Genomic DNA, 19,752 nt, shown 5'->3' with positions numbered 1-19,752 from the left:
GCCCTGTATAGCTCATCCTGCCCAGCCTGGGTAGGACCAATCCAGAGCCTGAGAACTAAGGGCTGGGCACTGCCTTGCATCTGGATCCTGAACCGAAGCAGGCCAATTTGGCCCTCCTTGGCCCAAATCCGGATTGGGCCTGGATCCGGCCAAAGCGGTCTGGATCAGATTGGACTGAGCCCAAAGCGTTTCGACTGCTTTGGCCCAATCTGGAGGAATGGTGGGTCACTGCCCCACAGGCAAAAAATTTTTAAAGCAAAATTTCCAACTGCACAAATGCCCTGTCAGACTCCTCCCACGCCCCTGCCCAAGCCAAACACATTATTTCTTTTTCATGACTGGACAGATTCTCACCAACACTAGTAGCACCTTAAACATAAAGACGGATTGACAGGGCCATACGGATACCCAGGGAGGACGACAGACCAAGAGCAGTACACCACTGGTTGTCACCTCCAGCCCCCAATTGAAACCACTGCAACGGATCACCAGTGAACTCCAACCCATCATCAGCACAGACACTTCTCTCACACAAGCCTTGGGAGGCAGGCCAGACCTGGCCTACAGACCACCTCCCAACCTGAAGCAGATGCTAACCAGCAACAGTACACTGGACAGAGACACAGACAGAGGAACCAGAGCATGCAACAGGCTCAAGTGCCAACTCTGCCCCCACATCTATTCAGGCAACACTGTCACAGGACCCAAAAACATCAGTCACACCATCAAGGGCTCTTTCACCTGCATCCTTATATAATTTGTGTTACATGCCATCCCTGACTTTGTCTATTGTTAAGTTCTTAATAAACACATACATGTAACACATGTCTTATTTTTTTGTCACCACTTTTTCCAACTGCACATTATTAGATTTCCAACTGCACATTTTTCCCCAGCTGCACATTTTATGTCCAACTGCACACTAACCCCCCACCCCGCTGCCCCACCTACCCATGGGACTTACCTGACTCATCTGGCAGTCGCCCATCCTTGATGAAAGCCGCCATTTTTAAGGACGATGGAGGCTCCATTGTTTTCTAGCTATAATGTTCAAACTACAGCCTCCATAAAGGGGCAGAGGCTTGCCAGGTTAGGGGGAGCGAGCAGGAAGCCTGATAGACTCCTGGTTGGCCTTGCGCAACATCTGCCCTGCTTCAGATGTGCAGATCTCACTTCAGATCAGGATCCGAAGTTGGTTGGACCTGCCCAAAGCAGCCCGAGGAGGATCAGGGCAGATTCAAAAGTTCCGAATCGGCCTCCGAAGCAGATCAGGGTGTATGTACTGAGAACACTACTGTAGAAGATGCTCCAACCTGCAGTTCCATGGATCACCACATGGGGCAGCTGCACATAGAGATGAGGGTTGCCAGTTATTATCCCAGTATTATCCTTGATACAAGCTATGTTGTCTAAGGCAAAAAAACAGCGATTTGCCCAAGGCTTTGCAGCTGAGTGAAGATTTTGACCCTGGTTGCTCCCATCCAAGATTAGTCACCTTTGCTCTGGTTCCTCCTTTCTCTGGTCCCCGTTGCATGCATCTCATGACTGGTCACCTCATACTCAGCCACTTTCAGAGGTGCCTACGAGGTTAATCTTCCTCCTGCTGAGACATCATTTTCCAGCTGCTCCAGGTCCTGGCCCATGAAATGCCACTGAAGGCAGCACAGTGTTTCTGCTTACCCAGCAGCTTGATCAAAAGCGAGGCAGATGAAAGGCATCCAGGAAGACGATTCCCTTCTTGGCCTTGCTGAAAGGGCAGCCTACCCAAAGGGGGAGGGGGGAATGGTTTCTCTCTCTAACTGCTTCTGGCTTTTAGCCGTGCTTCTGAAGTCATTTTCCTCCTGGTAACAATGCCAGCCTTTGCTTTTCTGTTTCATTTATGGAGGATGGACAGAGGGGGGAAAGGATGGGCCAAGCTGAGCGCTGATAAACCGCATTCAGTGTTTTTAGAGACATAATTCTTGCTTGTGCAAGGGGTGGGGATTTTGGGGTGGAAGTCACAGTTAGAGAAGGAAAACTTAAGCCTCCTCTCCCCACATGTTGCACCCTCCCTGCCCAAATCCCCATGTGTGGCATTAAAGCTTTGAAAGAAATTGCTTCCATTGGCTCACCTGGGATCTTTCCTTCCCCCCTCCCCAGTTATTGCTGTGCAGGAGAGGGCAAGGAGAGGAAGCAGCTGGGTGGGAATGGGGAGGGAGAGAGACAAGGATGAGCAGGAGGAAGAGAAAGGGAGAGAAGGGGAGAGAGAAAGATGGGAGAGACAGGAAGAGAAGGAGAGGGAAAGAAAGGGAGAGACAGGAAGAGAAGGGGAGAGAAAGAAGGGGAGAGACAGGAAGAGAAGGGGAGAGAAAGAAGGGGAAGGGAAAGAGAGAGAAGGGGAGAGACAGGAAGAGAAAGAGAGAGAAAGAAGGGAGAGATAGGAAGAGAAAGAAAGAAGGGGAGAGACAGGAAGAGAAAGAGAAAGAAGAGGGAGAGACAGGAAGAGAAAGAGAAAGAAGGGGGAGAGACAGGAAGAGAATGAGAGAAGGGAGAGAGAAAGAAGGGGGAGAGACAGGAAGAGAAAGAGAGAAGGGGAGAGACAGAAGGGGAGAGATAGGAAGAGAAAGAAAGAAGGGGAGAGACAGGAAGAGAAAGAAAGAAGGGGAGAGACAGGAAGAGAAAGAAAGAAGAGGGAGAGACAGGAAGAGAAAGAGAAAGAAGGGGGAGAGACAGGAAGAGAATGAGAGAAGGGAGAGAGAAAGAAGGGGGAGAGACAGGAAGAGAAAGAGAGAAGGGGAGAGACAGAAGGGGAGAGATAGGAAGAGAAAGAAAGAAGGGGAGAGACAGGAAGAGAAAGAAAGAAGGGGAGAGACAGGAAGAGAAAGAGAAAGAAGGGGGAGAGACAGAAAGAGAAAGAGAGAAGGGAGAGAGAAAGAAGGGGAGAGACAGGAAAAGAAAGAGAGAAGGGGGAGAGACAGAAGGGGAGAGACAGGAAGAGAAAGAGAAAGAAGGGGGAGAGAAGGGGGAGAGACAGGAAGGGAAAGAGAAGGGGAGAGAGAAAGAAGGGGGAGAGACAGGAAGAAAAAGAAGGGGAAAAAGAGAGAAGGGGAGAGAAAGAAGGGAGAGAGACAGGAAGAGAAAGAACGAGAAGGGATAGAGAAGGAAGGAGAGAGGTGTGGAGTGATAGGAAGAGGAAAAGACAGAAGGGGGAGAGAGAAGGGGGAGAGACAGGAAGTCAAAGAGATCCAATGAGGAAAGAGAATGAGGGGGAGAGAGAAGGAATGGAAGAGTGGGGGATTGCACATGTTTTGAACGTCAGCTCCCAGCATTCATGAACATTAACCATGCTTGGCAGGGCTTCTGGGAGTTGAAGTCCAAACCATCTAGAGATCTACCTTATGACCACCCCTGCTCTAAAGGACTTCCCGATGTCACACTGTTCTGCCTGAGTTTTGAGGCCATCTTCAGAAGCCCTGAAGGTGCCTCCACCTTTGGAAGTGGCTTGAGTGGTGACCAGAAGGAGGACCTCCTCTATGGCAGATCTTTTTATTTGCTCAGGACTTTTAATGTATTTTACATCCGTTGAAGGCTGTTTTGCTCTTTTAGCAATTCCTTGCCATTTTTGTGCTTTTATTGCTTTTTAACTATAAATGGTAAGCTTTGTCAGGAGGTTTTTAAGAAGGAAGAAAACCGCGCAAGGAAGCCAAAAAATCCAAAAAGGAGCAGAACCCCTCAAAACGGTGCTAGAAAATAAAACTCCACGGAATAGTAAAAGGCTCTTATGAGATGCCCCATTCATAAAACCTTTGAGTAGAGCACAAGAATTCTGCTGTTTTAATCAATTACCTTGTGGCATCTGCATTTTTATTATTTTTTATTACAAATTGCAAGCTGCTCAGGAAATCTTTAAAACTGAAGGGAAGCTTATTAAAATATTTTAAAGTAAATGAAGTAATAGACATTACCATCTAATGAGCCCCCTTCCCACACAGACACATAAGATAATGAAGTCTGGAATCTAAACTTAGCTAGCTGCATTACTACAAGCAGTGAAGACTTTCAGAATGCATCTTCCCTGTTTTGACTGTGAAAGGCCCAGCACATGTCTCTTTGTGTTCAGGTCTGTCTGTCAGGGTGAGGGCTAAGCATGGTTAGACACTAGTGAGGCCTGGGTTTCAGAATTCTACTATGGATTGGGTCTTTACAGGAATTGAGGCATGTCAAGTTTCCGAGAAAGGCAGGAATAGAAAGAGGACAGCACCATGGAAAGCTCCGAGTGATGCTCAGGATGAAAGCCAGACAGGCTTGTCTGTATGTTGCTCCAACAAGCAGCAGATTGTGACTGAGCCTTAAGTATGGGTGGGTGAGATTCTTTTAGGTTGGTTATCCCAGCCTCCATACTGACTAAGGCCTTTTCTCTTAAAGAATCCTGGTCTGTTTTATTACTCTCAGGCTGTGATGATGTGGCATGGTAGTGTCTTTATGGCTGGAATCCTCAGAGTTGAGGACGGCAGTGTCAACTCCTCTGGATTCAAGGTGCAGGTTCCTGGGGTCTTTCTGGAGAGCTGGATCCTGAAGAGATAGAAGCCTCATGACACTTTTCTTTAACCCTGACTTCTCCCTGAACAGTTAACTCAGGGGCCTTTTCTTCTGCGGATGAGAGGTCAGAATCCTTTTAGGATGAGGGTTTGGGGTTTAGGTCCATGACACTTTCCTTATGGGTCACTTTTGGGAGCTTTGTGGTACATCTGGCTGCATTGGGGCCTTCGTTTTCCAGAAAGAAATGCCTTCATTGGAGCTTTTTTGCCCTTGAAAAAACGCACACCAAGCAAACCAAGAATCAACAGTTGGGTTTGAACTTCAGATTGCAATCAGCGATATAGTTTGGTCTTGCCTCGTTGGCCATCTTTGAGGCCAGTTTTACTCCTCCTACTTCTACAAGTTCAAGCGAAAAGGCTGAAGCTGAATAGCTTCTCACCTCTCCGCCTCCCCCCGCCAGAACAATGGATGGCCTACAGGTCCCATGCAATTTTACAAGCCTGCTAGTTGTAATGTTTCGAGTAGAGGAGATTTCGGTTTTGGAACTCATTCCCTCTCCCTCTCCTGCTTTTGAAATGTGATCTGACACCCTTTAAATTTGATCACCCAACTCTATTCTTGCCTTTAGTCTACATTTAAGAAAAGAACCTCAACAGATGCAGACATTAAAATTGCTTTAATTGCAGTCAGCGTCACCTTAGCCATCCTAACGTTATTACTGACAATTAAAGCACATCTTTGAGCTGAGCTTTTTTAGATCAAAGCAAGGCGTCGTTTCATCTTCTTGCAACTGAATTTTACATAGGGCCATATCGCTCAGATCCTTTTCACACTTGATAGCTTACGGGGGGAAAGCTTGACTTCTACTCCCGTGGACCTTCCTTTGATGCAGCAGGGTCACCCTTGAGCCTTCATAGTCTAGTCTGATCAAAGTTAAGTCCTTTGCAAGACATCAGTCGCTTTACAAGGCATCGGCCGTTGTAGAAGCTTGTTCAGATGAACTGGTTACTATGAGCTGCTTGGTAACTCAGATCAGCAAAGTCTTGATAAGTAGACCAGCGAGAAACTCTGGCTAAGGGACAGACTAAACACTGCATCGAAGATTGTGTGCGTAATGAACCAACTTTTTTTTTTAAAAAAAGAAGATGATGAAAACTATCCTCAGGAGGCAGCAGTTGCAAACGGAGGAACCGTAGGGGTGGAGGGCATGTTTAATTATCCTCATGGCTCAACATCCACCCTTTCTCTCACACACGCATACACACACGCACCTGGAATCTCATAGGGTGAGTGGAAATCAACTGGGGACACATTTGGGAAAACAAAAATAGGTAGCAGATAAAGAGTTTAGCAGCCCTTCTCCCAACCCTGCCCTTCTACTCCTCTGCTCAAAATCGCAACCTCATGAGATTGATCTAGCCTGTCTGTCTGTAGAGGGCCTTCTTGGTGGCTGCTCCCAGCCATTAGAACACCCTCCCCAGTTGAGGCTGGTGGCTCCTATTCCAGTGGTGTAGTGAATCTGCTCTCCGTTTCCTTCAAAAGCAGTCGGAACTCTGATTGCGCTGTCCAAAGTGCTGAAGCCTGTCCCCAAAATGGGTTCAGCACCTTAGATTCCTCCTTTAGAGTTCTGGCTGGTTCTGACTGAACCCAGAGCAGATTCATCAATCCACTGACATCGGAGTCACCAGCCTCTACTGTGCAGCCCATATCTCTGGTCCTGTTCCTGGCAGGCAAAAACATTCATGCAGGCATTTGATTTCTATGTTGATTTATTGTGGGAATAGGTTTTAATCTGGTGGGTTCTATTAATTTCTCTTTTTTTATTGATGCGTTTTGCTGGATATGTGTGTAATTATTTTTTTTAAATAATGTTTTTGCGTTTTAATTATAATTCTGCATTGCCTGTATTTTATTGCTAGCTACCCTGAGAAACAGTTTTAGCAGGAAGGCAGGGTATATACATTAATTATTATCATGATCTTATATCAACTTCTGCTGCGTGGTTTTATCCTGGTTGTGCTTTTTATACTGCATTTTGTATTTTTAGATTGTTGGTTGTTTTATTATGTTCTTTATGGTTTTAATTTTTGTGAACCGCCCAGAGAGCTTTGGCTACTGGGCGGTATAAAAATGTAACAAATAAATAAATAAATAAATAAATAATCATCTGCCTATTCTAAAAATGTCAAGGCTTTGTAGCATTTAAATTTAACAAATGCCATCCCTGGCCCACAGACCGCAGACAATCTCTCTTCCCTAGGATCCAAAGTCTCCATCCTGTTCCATGCAGCTTGCCTTGATTTTTCATTTTACAAATGTGTATGTATATATTTCGGCTAGGTAAACACAGCCATGCATGAGGCCAAACTGATGGAGGAATGTGATGAGCTGATGGAGATAATCCGTCAGCGCAAACAAGTCATCGCTGTCAAGATCAAAGAGACAAAGGTAAGACCGTGATGCGCCGAAAGAGATTCAACAGCCCTGGGGTAGAATAATGAATCTGCTCAGATCCGCCTCAAGCTCTTGGGATAGGATGGGCTGCAATTCCCCAAAGAGACAGGATGTACATATCTCTTCCTTTCCCGACTTTGACTCTTCCTTCCTTAGCTTTGGCAGGCGTATACAAGTGACTTCTCTGTAGCAGCACCCACCTTCTGGGTTGAGTTAAGACATGCTGAGGCCCTAAGCCATGCCAAGATTCGGAGGCCCCATACCATAAAGAGAAAAAAGGGAGAGGGCCTTTTCAGTGGTGGCCCCTCAGTTGTGGAACGATCTCCCTGGCGAGGCTCGCCTGGCACCAACATTGTTATCTTTTCGGCGCCTGGTCAAGACTTTTCTCTTCTCCCAGGCATTTAACAGCATATGCTGAGTTTTTTTAACAGACCCCAGAATAGTTGTTTTTAAATGGGCATTGTCTGTTTTTGTTTGTATTTTATGCTTTTTATGGTTTTAAAATGTTGTATATTTCTTTTTAATGTTCACTGTTTTTAACTTTTGTAAACTGCCCAGAGAGCTTCAGCTATGGGGTGGTATATAAATGTAAACAACAACAACAACAACATTATAACAGGAAGGGTAATGAAAAGGTACCACCCAGCATTAAGGGTTGCTTGTGGTTAAACAGTGTTAAATAGCCTTTTCCGAAAATATGTATAAAAGCAGTAATTAAGTTGCTTTTCAAACTGGCTCTAATCTGTGCTAATCTGTGTTGCCACACTTCCTTCATAGAAGGCAACTCTGCTGTAAATCACACCAGACTTTCCAGTATATTTAAGTCAAAGTAATTTCAGTTATGATATATCTTAGTTACCTGTAACATATTTAGAGGCCCTAGGCCATGGCTTACTTGGCTTGCTCCTAAATCCAGCACTATGTAACATCTTTTAAACGCTTCTCGAAAATGCGTCTGTTTTCACAGACTTTCTTCGGGCTACAATATAACTGCTGCTGGGTTTATTTCGGCTTTACGTGATATTTTTAAACTTTTAAAGCTTTATATTACATTTTCATCTGCTGTATTTTATAGTTTTAATTGTGCACTTGCCAGATAGCCTCAGCTGTTGGGCAGTATACAAATGTAATAAATAAATAAATAACTATTAAGAATTGAGGCCCTACTTAGGCAATTTAATTATAAATATTCCATAAAAATATCAGTTGTAGACGAAGATTGATAATTAGGGGATTTCTTTGTTTCTTTAGTGATTGTGATTAATTATTATGTACATCTTTTTTCTTTTTGTTACCTTTATTTTGTTAACCTTATTTCAAGATAAAATAAAATTTCTTCAGGAAAAAAAAAAAGACAAGCAACTATTTGGACTACCCTGGGTTTGCAGAATTCTATTCCCCCCCAATTTCTTTCTTAAAACTTTATAATTCTAGTTTAATTAAATGTAATCCTTCTATGAAGTTGGATGGTTTTACTATCATGCTCTGTACAATCTCACCTTTTGTATTTGTGGGAATCGGGATGCAAAAGACATAATCCGTTAGTTCTTTGAATGTCCCATCAGTGAATGAAAACAGTTACGGCTTAGATTTCTTTGTCCTGTTTTGCGGGATTACAGAAATGGGCCCGACCAGCAGAAATAGGAATGGCTGTTTGCCAAAAGATAGTTAAAAATAACGCCCTTATTGTGGCTACCTATGTGCTAGTGGCTATGAATGCCAACAAAACATTTTATCACTGAGAATCAAAAACAAGGGGGCTGTATCTCAGACTTGGGGTCCCAGTCTGGCCTCTGTGTTTCCCCAGAAGGCCACTCACCTTTCCTCTGGGCCTCACAACAACCCAGTGCTGCAGGTTAGACTGAGAGATAGTGACTGTCCCAAGGTGTGATGGGGCTGCAAAAAAGGCAAATGCTATTTTGGGCTGCATTAATAGAAGTATAGCTTCCAAATCGTGCAAGGTACTGGTTCCCCTCTATTCGGCACTGGTAAGGTGTCATCTTGAGTATTGCGTCCAGTTCTGGTCACCACACTTCAAGAAGGACGCAGACAAGCTGGAGCGGGGTTCTGAGGAGGACACTGAAGATAATCACAGGTCTGGAAACAAAGCCCTGTGAGGAGAGACTGAAAGAATGGGGCATGTTTAGTCTGGAGGAGAGAAGAGGCGGGCCAGGCTCTCTTCTCGATCATCCCAGGGTGCAGGACATGGAATAACAGGCTCAAGTTACAGGAAGCCAGATTCCGGCTGGACATCAGGAAAAACTTCCTGACTGTTAGAGCAGTGCGACGGTGGAATCAGTTACCTAGGGAGGTTGTGGGCTCTCCCACACTAGAGGCATTCAAGAGGCAGCTGGACAACCATCTGTCAGGGATGCTTTAGGGTGGATTCCTGCATTGAACAGGGGGTTGAACTCGATGGCCTTGTAGGCCCCTTCCAACTATACTATTTTATGATTCTACGGTCACCCAACAACCTTTGGAGCTAAGTGGGGATTTGAACCCGGGTCTTGCTCATCCTAGGCGCTGTGCCACACTGATTCAGTTCAAAGAGGGCAACGTTCTCTGTGCCTATTGCATGCACCCATCTTTTTAAAGGTAGCCTTGGTCCCTCTTGCTGGGAGAACCCGTAATTTTCTTTCTAGGGTTATCATGAGGTTAGATGAGGTAAGGATGATAAAGCGTGATTTTGAACACTTCAGGGAGCTCTAACGAAACCATGCATAGTATTAAGGTGATATTTGGAGATTAGGGAATTTGGAGCTAAATGCCATCAATACGCTGATGACACGCAGCTCTATCTCCCTGTGACAACTGAATCAGGTGAGGCTGTGCAAGTCCTGGACCAGTGCCTAGACTCAGTAATGGGCTGGATGAGGGCCAATAAACTGAGACTGAATCCTGGCAAGACGGAAGCCCTGTGGGCGATTGGTTCCCGAGTCCGGGAGACAGGCTCATTGCCTGTTCTGGATGGGGTTGCTCTGCCTCTGAAAGAACAGGTTCGTAGTTTGGGGGTACTCTTAGACCCGTTTCTGTCGTTGGAGGCTCAAGTAGCCGCCACAGCTCGGAGTGCCTTTTACCATCTTCGGTTGGTTCGCCAACTACGGCCTCTCCTGGACAGGGATAGCTTGACCACGGTGGTACAGGCATTGGTAACCTCAAGATTGGATTACTGCAACACGCTCTATGTGGGGTTGCCCTTGAAGCTGCTCCGGAAGCTGGAGCTAGTGCAGAATGCTGCAGCTCGGCTGTTGTCTGGAGCTGCCCCTTTCCGACATGTAACTCCTCTGTTGAGGGAACTGCACTGGCTGCCTATTCGCTACCGGGCCAGGTTTAAGGTTCTTGTACTTGTGAACAAAGCCCTAAACAACTTGGGAACAGGATACCTGAGAGAGCGCCTTCTCCCTTACCAACCTGCCCAGTCACTGAGGTCATCCGAGGGCCTACTCCTGGTGGTTCCACCTAGATCCATCCTCCGATTGGAATCCACCAGGGGAAGAGCCTTCAGCGTGGTGGCCCCCCTCCTGTAGAATTCCCTGCCTCTGGAGGTCAGACAGGCTCCAACCTTGTACTCCTTTCGGCGCCTCCTGAAAACATCTTTATTCCAAGAAGCCTTTCTTTAACATGCAGCCTTGGATTTCTGTGTTGTTGTTTTTTTGCTTCTTTTTAAATTTTGTTTTAACTGTTTTATTCTGTTTTTATTTTCATTTTACCTTGTACACCGCTCCAAAAAATTTTCAATGAGGAGCGGTATATAAATATTTTAAATAAATAAATAAATAAATAAAATATGGGAATAAAGAATGGAGGATTCTATTAGCAAAAGCCACAGTTTCAAAAGACTGTTGGCGATCGTATCAGACGGACATAGGCTGGAATCCTAGATGCACTCAATAGGGTCTTATGCCCCCAGGGACAAAGATGCCTAAGCTTACACTGTTGGGCTCCACGCCCCTGCAGTGGAGGTTGGTGGCTTTTATTTTGGTGGGGCTGTGAATCCATTCTGGGTCCAGAACCAGCCGGAACCCTAAAGGAGCTCTCAAAGCTGAAGCCTAGCAGCAAAATGGGTTCAGCACCTTGGAGAGCTCTTTTAGAATTTCGGCTGGTTCTGACTGAAACCCAGAATGGATTCACAGCCTCACCAAAATCGAAGCCAGCAGGTCTCCAATGCTCCCTTGCATGCTTCCTTGTGTGTAAGGGCCCAAAATAATAATAAAAAATCCCTTAAATATGTGTCTATTAGTTACTTCTTTTCCCCACCCCGATTTTTACTCGGGAGTACGCTCAGGGGCTCTGATCCGGATCAGGACCCTAGCACTGGAGTAGGGGGACTTTTAAGATTTGAATTTGTGGCCCTGCAGTTTCTCTAGAATAAAAATGAGAAATAAAAGAGAGAAAATGTCAACTACTACAGAGGATGCACATTTAAAGGAATGTCTGTTTTGGTCCTAAGTTCCAGTGAACATGATAGGAGTTGGTGACAAGTAAACATGTGGAAGAACAAGAACAGGGGCAAAACGAATTCTAACTTGGCCCTTGGATATTTTAACCAGAGCTGTAGAATACTGAAGCTGCAAGGGTGAGAGTTATTTCCCAGTGGTTTTCACCCCCAGGGCTTAAGTGGGCTGTTTGGTAGGGCCAAATTGCTCTCAAGGGCCTTGAGTAGAGCAGTGTATATGTCCTAAGTCCAAAGGAAGCACAGAAAAATTGCAGATTATATATTGGGGTTAGAATTTAGAGTGTTCATTTTAAACAAACAAACAAAAACCCACACCGTTATCAAGTTTCTAGTCCTTAAGCCTGCAGAAACATGCTCGAAAATTGCATGGGAAATGGTTCAGAAAGTCTCCGATGCTGGAAGGGCTGGATTGGGACCTTTGGAGGGCCACGTGCGGCCCCTGGGGGCTCAGGTTGTGCACCCCAGGCTTTGAGATTTGAATAGCAGCTTACTGGGCAGCCTTTGAGTAAGGAATCTGAGATTGGCTCCCTTGTAGGTTGGACTCCATGTGGATGTCAAGAATGTCTGAAATCCCATCTTGCTCCGGAAAGAACAGGGGCCTTTCCTGCCCATCCGCCCTTCTTTGGTGCTCAGGGACTGTTGGGCATCGTGCCATTCACCTTCTTGCCATGCCAGGTGTTTGCAGCTTTTCCTATCTGGAAGCCGTTCCCCCCCCCCCCCCTTTCTCTTCCTTTCTTCTGATCATTTTCTTGATGAGCCTGGGCATAAACGAACCATCCATCAGCCCATTAAGTCCCAGCAGGAGAGTCATTTCCTTGTGCAAACAGCCATTTGAAGTTTAGTCTGCCTGCTGCTCCCTGGAACGATAGCGCCTCTGTCTTGCTTGGCATCAGCCTTGACGTTTCCCGGTCATAATGAATGAAGGTGGGCAGGGGAAGATTGGCAGGGACAATGCCAGCAAACAGAGCTTGGCAGCCCGGCGGAGAGAAAGGTGCTAATTGCTCTGCACAGCTGCACTTTACTAGCTTCCTGTTCTCTCTCTCCCATCACCACGTTTATTTATTTATTTACTGCATTTCTATACCGCCCAATAGCCGAAGCTCTCTGGGCGGTTCACAAAGAAGAACGCCTTAAAATACAACTTAAGTATCAAGTTTTAAACCACAAAATAAAACCGAGCGGCAATGCGGAGGTTTAAAAAGCAGATTAGAAACAGCAAGATAAAAGACTAGGGCCATAGCAATCCCCGGGATCGTCCCTGTGTGTCCACATGGCGCACAGGGGATCCCGGGATCAGGGAGGGAGGATCCCTCCCTTGCCCCGGGATCTCGCCCTCCTCTTTGGTCCTGGTTTTTCCGTGCTCCCGGGCTGAGCCCGAGACTGCGGAATGTGTGGCTGGGTGCTGCGGGTTGAGCCAGCTCTGTACGATTGCTCGTGAGGAGCCGGGAGCCGTGCATGGGGCGCAGCGCTACTCGGGAGTGCTGCACCCATCAGGGTAGAGTGGGGGGAGCGGGGAAAGTAATTTGAATTTAAAAACCCACTTTCCTTAGGCGCACGAGCATTCGTGAGCTGCTGGTCCTTTAATAATAATAAAAAATGTCAGGCACGATGCCTCTCCTTCCGAGGTCGTCGTGCGTCACATGTAAACAGAGGAGGGATCTCGTGTTACACACCACTCAAGATCTTCCCTCCTCTGTCGCGGGCTAACAGGTAGGTCTAGCTAAGGCCTAGGATGGTAAATACTCATCATCATCATCATCATCATTATCGTCATCATCTATTGCATTTCTATGCCACCCCCATAGCCCATGCTCTCTGGGTGTTTTACATAAGATTAAAACAATTAAAAGAGAGATACAAAATTTTAAACCACAAAAACATGCAGCCTACACAAGAACATACAACTGTAAATAGCTATAAACAACTTTAAGCTGTCAGTCAAACCGAAAAACAGATCCGGGATCGGTGAAGCTCATTGCATATGCCTGGGAAAAGAGAAAAGCCTTGACCTTCTGCTGAAAATATAGCTATTTCGAAATGTTAAAATACTGGGAAAAGAAAAAGGACTTCCCCTGGTGTCGGAAGGGGTAATGTAGATGCCAGGCAAAACTCTCTAGGGAGCTCATTCCACACCCGGGTGTTACAGTGAAAAAGGCTCTCCTCCTGGTAGCCTCCTGCCTCGCTTCCTTGTTAGGAGCTCACGGAGAAGGAGCCCTGAAGATGATCTTAGGGTCTGGGCAGGTGCATATGGCAGGAGGCATTCCTTTAGATCAGTGGTTCCCAAACTTTTTCAGGTAACTGCCCCCTTGGTTCCACAAACTCATGCCCAGTGCCCCCTACCCTACACTATAAAAATCATTATTCAGAATAGCGGTTTTCAACAACCCACTAAGGAAGATAATAACAATACAATTCAGAACAGTAACAATTAATTGAATATTTATTCAAAATCCAAAGCACTCGCCGCAGGCTTGCCAAGGGAGGGAGGAAAAAGAGAGTGAACGCCTCGGTTTTGCAGCCAGCATGGCGGGGCACACCAAGCAGGGTATGTCTCTTTATTAGCATTTTAGTGCTTTTGAAACATTTCAATTCACCGTTGAAAGGACTCTTCTTAAACGGTATTAATACATGTGTGGATTCTTCCCCTATATGGCTTGGGACCAAACAACTTCTCCCATAAAAATGTCTCTGGGTTTTAAGACCTTCTGGAGAGGCGCTTCTCGGAAAAGACCACCTCGAGTGCCCCCCCCAATGCGAATAAAGCAAAACAATTTTCAAGGTAGAATTTGGAGATCCTTAATAAACTCAGAGATTCTTAATGAACTCAAACATTGCCTGTTCGCCCATTCCTAGTATAAGTTTATCCTTCATTTTAAAACAAATATATTTCATCAAAACCGTTGTAAAACTGTGCTGGGCACTATATGTGTGTGGAAGCTATGTTAATGACATCATGGTTGCTGGACAATAGGCACTGACCTTGGCCGGTATTACCCTGATATGCTTTATAAAACACGCAACAAAAACAACAACCCAAACATTTTGCTCCAGTCTGTTAAAATCAGTTGTATTTTCAGAGCAATGAAGGTGCTTCAAACCATTGCTACCACACTTCATTCCCTCACCTGCAAACTGGGGTGGCACTGTCCAGGTGGCATTCCACCACATACTTTCCCACTCATGTTTGAATTGGCTTTGAGAGAAGTGCTGTGAATCCCTTGCGTCACTTGTTAAATTTCCAAGGCGCTTTTCACGTGCGTTGCCAAGAGGCAATGGATCTTTTAAGGATTCAGAATAGAATGACCGCACCAGTGGGGGAAGGCTAAAGATTGTATTAAGCAAGAATAAACAAATGCCCCAGAAAAGCAGAATGCTGCAATGCAGGGATTGCAACAAGCAGCTACGAAGCAAGATCGTACGCTTGCTTCGTCGCTTCAAAATACGGCAATGGGCATGGTTCCGATACCGGGTGCAACTCCAATACCAATGTCCATTTCTGGATCAGCCTGTGTTTGGATCCATCCTGGCAGTGTCCAAGCGATTCATACCTAGTATTATGCTCATATGAATCCCAACCGCTCCCCTGGCTGTACTCCAGTGACTTTGAATGTTTGGCAGTAGGCAAGCATAGATAATTCCATTCCAGCTACTCTGGCTAATCCTGAGATCTTGCCAGAGGCTTATCTACTACCCAATCAAGTGGTTCAGTCTTGAAACAGGTAACCGGCCATGGCAAGAAGAAGCCCCGTTAACCACTAAAAGCAACAGCCTCAACTGGAGGTCTGGGCACAGAAGGAGCAAGCGTTGTGCACCACCAGCTCCTCCAAATAGTAATTGTCTCCCACGTTTCCGCTACACCCTGTTGCCTTCTGTTGAGTAAGGGGGTTAGGCAGGCCCCCACCTTTGAAAAGAGCCTCTCTACCTCACTATTACATTTCCATAACCATTCACAACCTCTTCCACTTACCCCATGCATGGCTACAGTAGCTTCCTGCCTTATGGCAGGTCAGATGGTTTGTCCATGTAGGCACCTGTTAATGACTCTGACTGGCAGCAGCTTTCCAGGTATGCCAATGTAGGGGGGGGGAAACGCACCAATAAGCGTGGATGCTAAAAAGGGAGATCAACTCTGGTGCTTGATAAATGCTCTACAGAGCATTTTTGGATTTAAAGAATAAAATAGTTTTTAACACGTTTATTTATTTATTTATTTTATTTATTTATTACATTTTTATACCGCCCAATAGCCGAAGCTCTCTGGGCGGTTCACAAAAATTAAAACCATCATAAAACAACCAACAAGTTAAAAATACAAATACAAAATACAATATAAAAAGCACAACCAGGATAAAACCACGCAGCAAAATTGATATAAGGTTAAAATACAGAGTTAAAACAGTATAATTTAAATTTAAGTTAAAATTAAGTGTTAAAATACTGAGTGAATAAAAAGGTCTTCAGCTGGCGACGAAAGGAGTACAGTGTAGGCGCCAGGCGGACCTCTCTGGGGAGCTCATTCCACAATCGGGGTGCCACAGCGGAGAAACTTTATCAAGCTTTATCAAGCATTATCAACTTTATCAAGCACCGGAGTTGATCTCTCTTTTTAGCAGCTTTCCAGGGTCTGAGGCATAGAATGTGCTTTCCTGACTCCAGGTACCTGATCCTTTTTTAATCAGAGGTGTCCAAACAAAGGACTTCCTGGTTGCAATGCATGTTCCGCTATCATTGTACCAGTGAGAAATCCATTCCTGCACCTGCCGTTTCTCAGCTGGAATCCACCGCTGTTGGGTTGCTGGGTGCGTTTGCAGCTGGAAGATCTTCTCCTGGGAGCCTGTTATAGTCCTGCTTTTGCAGCCACCCTCGGGGGTATTTCAGTGTGCAGTTATGAATTCACGGTGCATTTGACACCGGCGTTTGTTCCATCTCAGAGTTTGAATAAGACAGCTTTGACGTATGGTGGCTAACTGTGTTTGCGTGTGCGTGAATTTCTTGCTAGTTGCATTTGGCAGGACCCATTACTGGGTAGCACGGTTACCCCAGGCCAGAGTAATGGCAGAAATATCTGTCATAAATCAAGCTGTCATCGGGTGTAAGTGCGCAGCTCCATCGCAGAGCATATCTGCCATCAGCACGAGCTGAGCCTGCTTTGCATGCCTCCTTCAGTCTGAAAGAGAAGGATCCCGACGCCGCGTGAGATTTTATCCGTATTGAAGTCACAGTTATGAATTCTCCGGCACTTGCTTCTCCAGCGTGCCCCCACCCCTTTTGCACAAGGGAATTCACTGCTTGGGATGGGCCCCTTCAGAAAAGATGAAGGCTGAGTCCCATTCTTGGTTCAGGTAAGGTTCAACTTCCTGGCCTGTCTAACTCAAGGTTTCTAGGCTCATGTTTCTCAGGGAAGTCCAAAATGAAGCAGTTGCCCTTCCTAGAAGTCAGGTCACAGTCAGACCAGGCATGTTTTTTCAGGACCCTGGACAGATCTACAGTGGAGCTCACTTAGGAAGAGCTGTTGTCTCAGCCAGCTTCCGTGTTCTGCAAACCTTTTTTTTTTTTTGGCCTGATGTTAAAGCAACAAAATAGAAGAAAAAGGGTGAATAGGGATAAGACTGGGCTCACCGGATTTCCCCAGAGCACCCGGCTTGGCTTGCATTTGCGAACCGAGCCATGGTTTCCTCCTCCAAAACCTGGGAACTTCCTCAGGGTTCCCTCCCTTCTTAAATTTCCATTTACACAGATTGCAACTGCTATTTGAGTAATATGTGCACATTTCAGCCCTGAATGGGCACATTTCAGCCCTTAATTTGTGTGAATTGCATCTGTAATAGGCTTAATTCGCGCAAATTGCAAATTTGTGCAAAACTAAGCAAATTACAACCGTTGCTTGCACAAATTCAGCAAATATGCATAAATGACGATTTTAGAGTTGGAAATCCATGAGCTGGCATGACTCCATACAGATTGAGATAGGGTCACCTCACAGGTAAGCAAGGTGGAATCTGGGGGGGGAGGCAAGCTGCTGAAAGCTTGGTGAACGTCAGCCCCTGGATGGATTCCTCCAACATCCATGGTGGTGGTGGTGGTGGGAATTAGGAGAAATGATGTTGCGCTCCTGGGTGAACACCAGGGCTTGTTCACTAGAATCATAGAAACATAGAATGGTAGAGTTGGAAGGGGCATATAAAGCCATAGAGTCCAACCCCCTGCTCAATGCAGGAATCCACCCTAAAGCATCCCTGACAGATGGTTGTCCAGCTGCTTCTTGAAGGCCTCTAGTGTGGGAGAGCCCACGACCTCCCTAAGCAATTGGTTCCATTGTCATACTGCTCTAACAGTCAATAAGTTTTTCCTGATGTCCAGCCGGAATCTGGCTTCCTGTAACTTGAGCCCATTATTCCATGTCCTGCACTCTGGGAGGATGGAGAAGAGATCCTGGCCCTCCTCTGTGTGACAACCTTTCAAGCATTTGAAGAGTGCTATCATGTCTCCCCTCCATCTTCTCTTCTCCAGGCTAAACATGCCCAGTTCTTTCAGTCTCTCCTCCTAGGGCTTTGTATCCAGACTGGGATTGTTCATTCTTGCTTTTGTCTAGGTTGGGTGCCTGAATATTGATTCCTGAAGTCGGTGGTGTATTTAGGGAAGAGATGGAGTGATGCAATGGGGTTGCATTCTGGGAAGTAATGGTACTGGAGGTGTTGAGGGTTGTCTCGGGGCGAGGGTTAATTGTGCCATCCTTGATGGAAGTGACAGGCACCATGAGAGAGGGAGAGGGAGAGAGAAAGAGAAAGGGAGAGGGGGAGCGAGAGAGAGGGAGGGAGAGAGAGAGGGGGGAGAGAGGGAGGGAGAGGGAGAGAGGGGGGAGGGAGGGAGGGAGAGAGAGAGGGAGGGAGAGAGAGGGGGAGAGAGGGGGGAGAGAGGGAGAGAGGGAGGGAGAGAGAGAGGGAGAGAGAGGGGGGGGAGGGAGGGAGAGAGGGAGAGAGGGGGGAGAGAGGGAGAGAGGGGGGAGAGAGGGAGGGAGAGGGGAGGGAGAGAGAGAGAGAGAGAGGGAGGGAGACAGAGAGAGAGAGAGAGAGAGAGAGAGAGAGAGAGGAATTTCTTCCCATGGCCCATTCAGGGCTCTGCCATCTTCCCATCACTTGTCAGAGCGGGACTTCAAACTGACAAGCTGCCCCAGGGCAGCTTCTACAGATCAGATTTAGAAGCTGATGAGGAAGAGCTGCTGTCATGCCGTCTCGGTTGAGCTCAGCACGGAGTGCCAGAGAGCCCAAATATTTCTGGGGACGGAATTGGGCCAAGCCGCCTGCGTGGGCTGAAGGGCCAGTGGTGCGTCTCCTACGTGAGCACCAGCGGTGGCGGTAAAGAGAGAGAGAGAGAGGGATGCATCTCTGCCCGGTGGCATTCTGATTTTCCAATTGGCGCAATAGCTGGATAATACGCCGTGTTACATTCGACTTATTGAGCAGCTGCGTCAGCCAAAGGCCATAGCAAGAGAGTAATGTCTAGCATTTATATAGTGCATGATCACTGCCTAAAGTGCCTTTCTTTTCTTTTCCTTTCCTTCCTTCCTTCCTTCCTTCCTTCCTTCCTTCCTTCCTTTCTTTCTTTCTTTCTTTCTTTCTTTCTTTCTTTCTTTCTTTCTTTCTTCGTTTTTAGGCAGAAGGGTGAGGGATAAACTTTTTAAAAAGAAAATAAATGCTTTTTTTTTTCCAAAAAGAAGTGCAAATGCTTCCTATGCGTTGCTTTGGTAATCCGTACAGGGCTGCTGTCTAGCAAGACGTCATGGTCCCACTCTGTCTTGCACTGGTCAGAGGCACTTCTAGAGTGCTGTGTGCAGTTCCGGGTAGCACATTCTAATAAGGACAACCTGGAGCCATATCCAGAGGAGGGTGTCTGGGATGGTGTAGAGTCTGGAAACCAAGTCCTCTGAGGAACGGTTGAAAGAGCTGGATATGTTTCGCCCGGAGAAGAGAAAATTAAAAAGGGGGATTTGTAGGGCTGTGCAACCCCTCCCTGAACTGCTTCGGATCCCGAACTGATTCGGGTCGATTCGGACCTCCCCCGATCTGCTCCGGAACTGGATCCAGAGTGAGATCCGGAGGTCCGAATCAATATTTGCCCCCCTCCCCACTTACTTGCCTCTGCGGTGGAATAAGCCCCCGTCCCCCCCCTTACCTGGCTCTGTCACGGTCCAGGCAGCGGCTTCAACTGTGGCCCAGGCCTCAGGCCTGGGCCGCAGTTGAAGCTGCCCCCCGGACCGCAACAGAGCCAGGTAAGCCCCCCTCCCCCTTACCTGGCTCCACCGCCGTCGCCTCACGGACCGCAGT

At 46.5% G+C, this 19,752-nt stretch overlaps 1 protein-coding gene across 1 annotated transcript in view; it reads left to right on the top strand.

The window, feature by feature from the left end:
• Window positions 1-19,752, top strand: part of MID2 (midline 2) — a 203,374-nt gene that overhangs the window by 152,929 nt on the left and 30,693 nt on the right. Inside the window, exon 4 of the mRNA XM_063141880.1 lies at window positions 6,859-6,966. Coding sequence (XP_062997950.1) covers window positions 6,859-6,966 — 108 coding nt within the window. The remainder of the gene's footprint in view (window positions 1-6,858; window positions 6,967-19,752) is intronic.

Source organism: Elgaria multicarinata, chromosome 15, assembly GCF_023053635.1.
Source record: "Elgaria multicarinata webbii isolate HBS135686 ecotype San Diego chromosome 15, rElgMul1.1.pri, whole genome shotgun sequence".
Lineage (NCBI taxonomy): Eukaryota > Metazoa > Chordata > Lepidosauria > Squamata > Anguidae > Elgaria > Elgaria multicarinata.
This window is presented reverse-complemented; position numbering and strand designations above follow the sequence as displayed.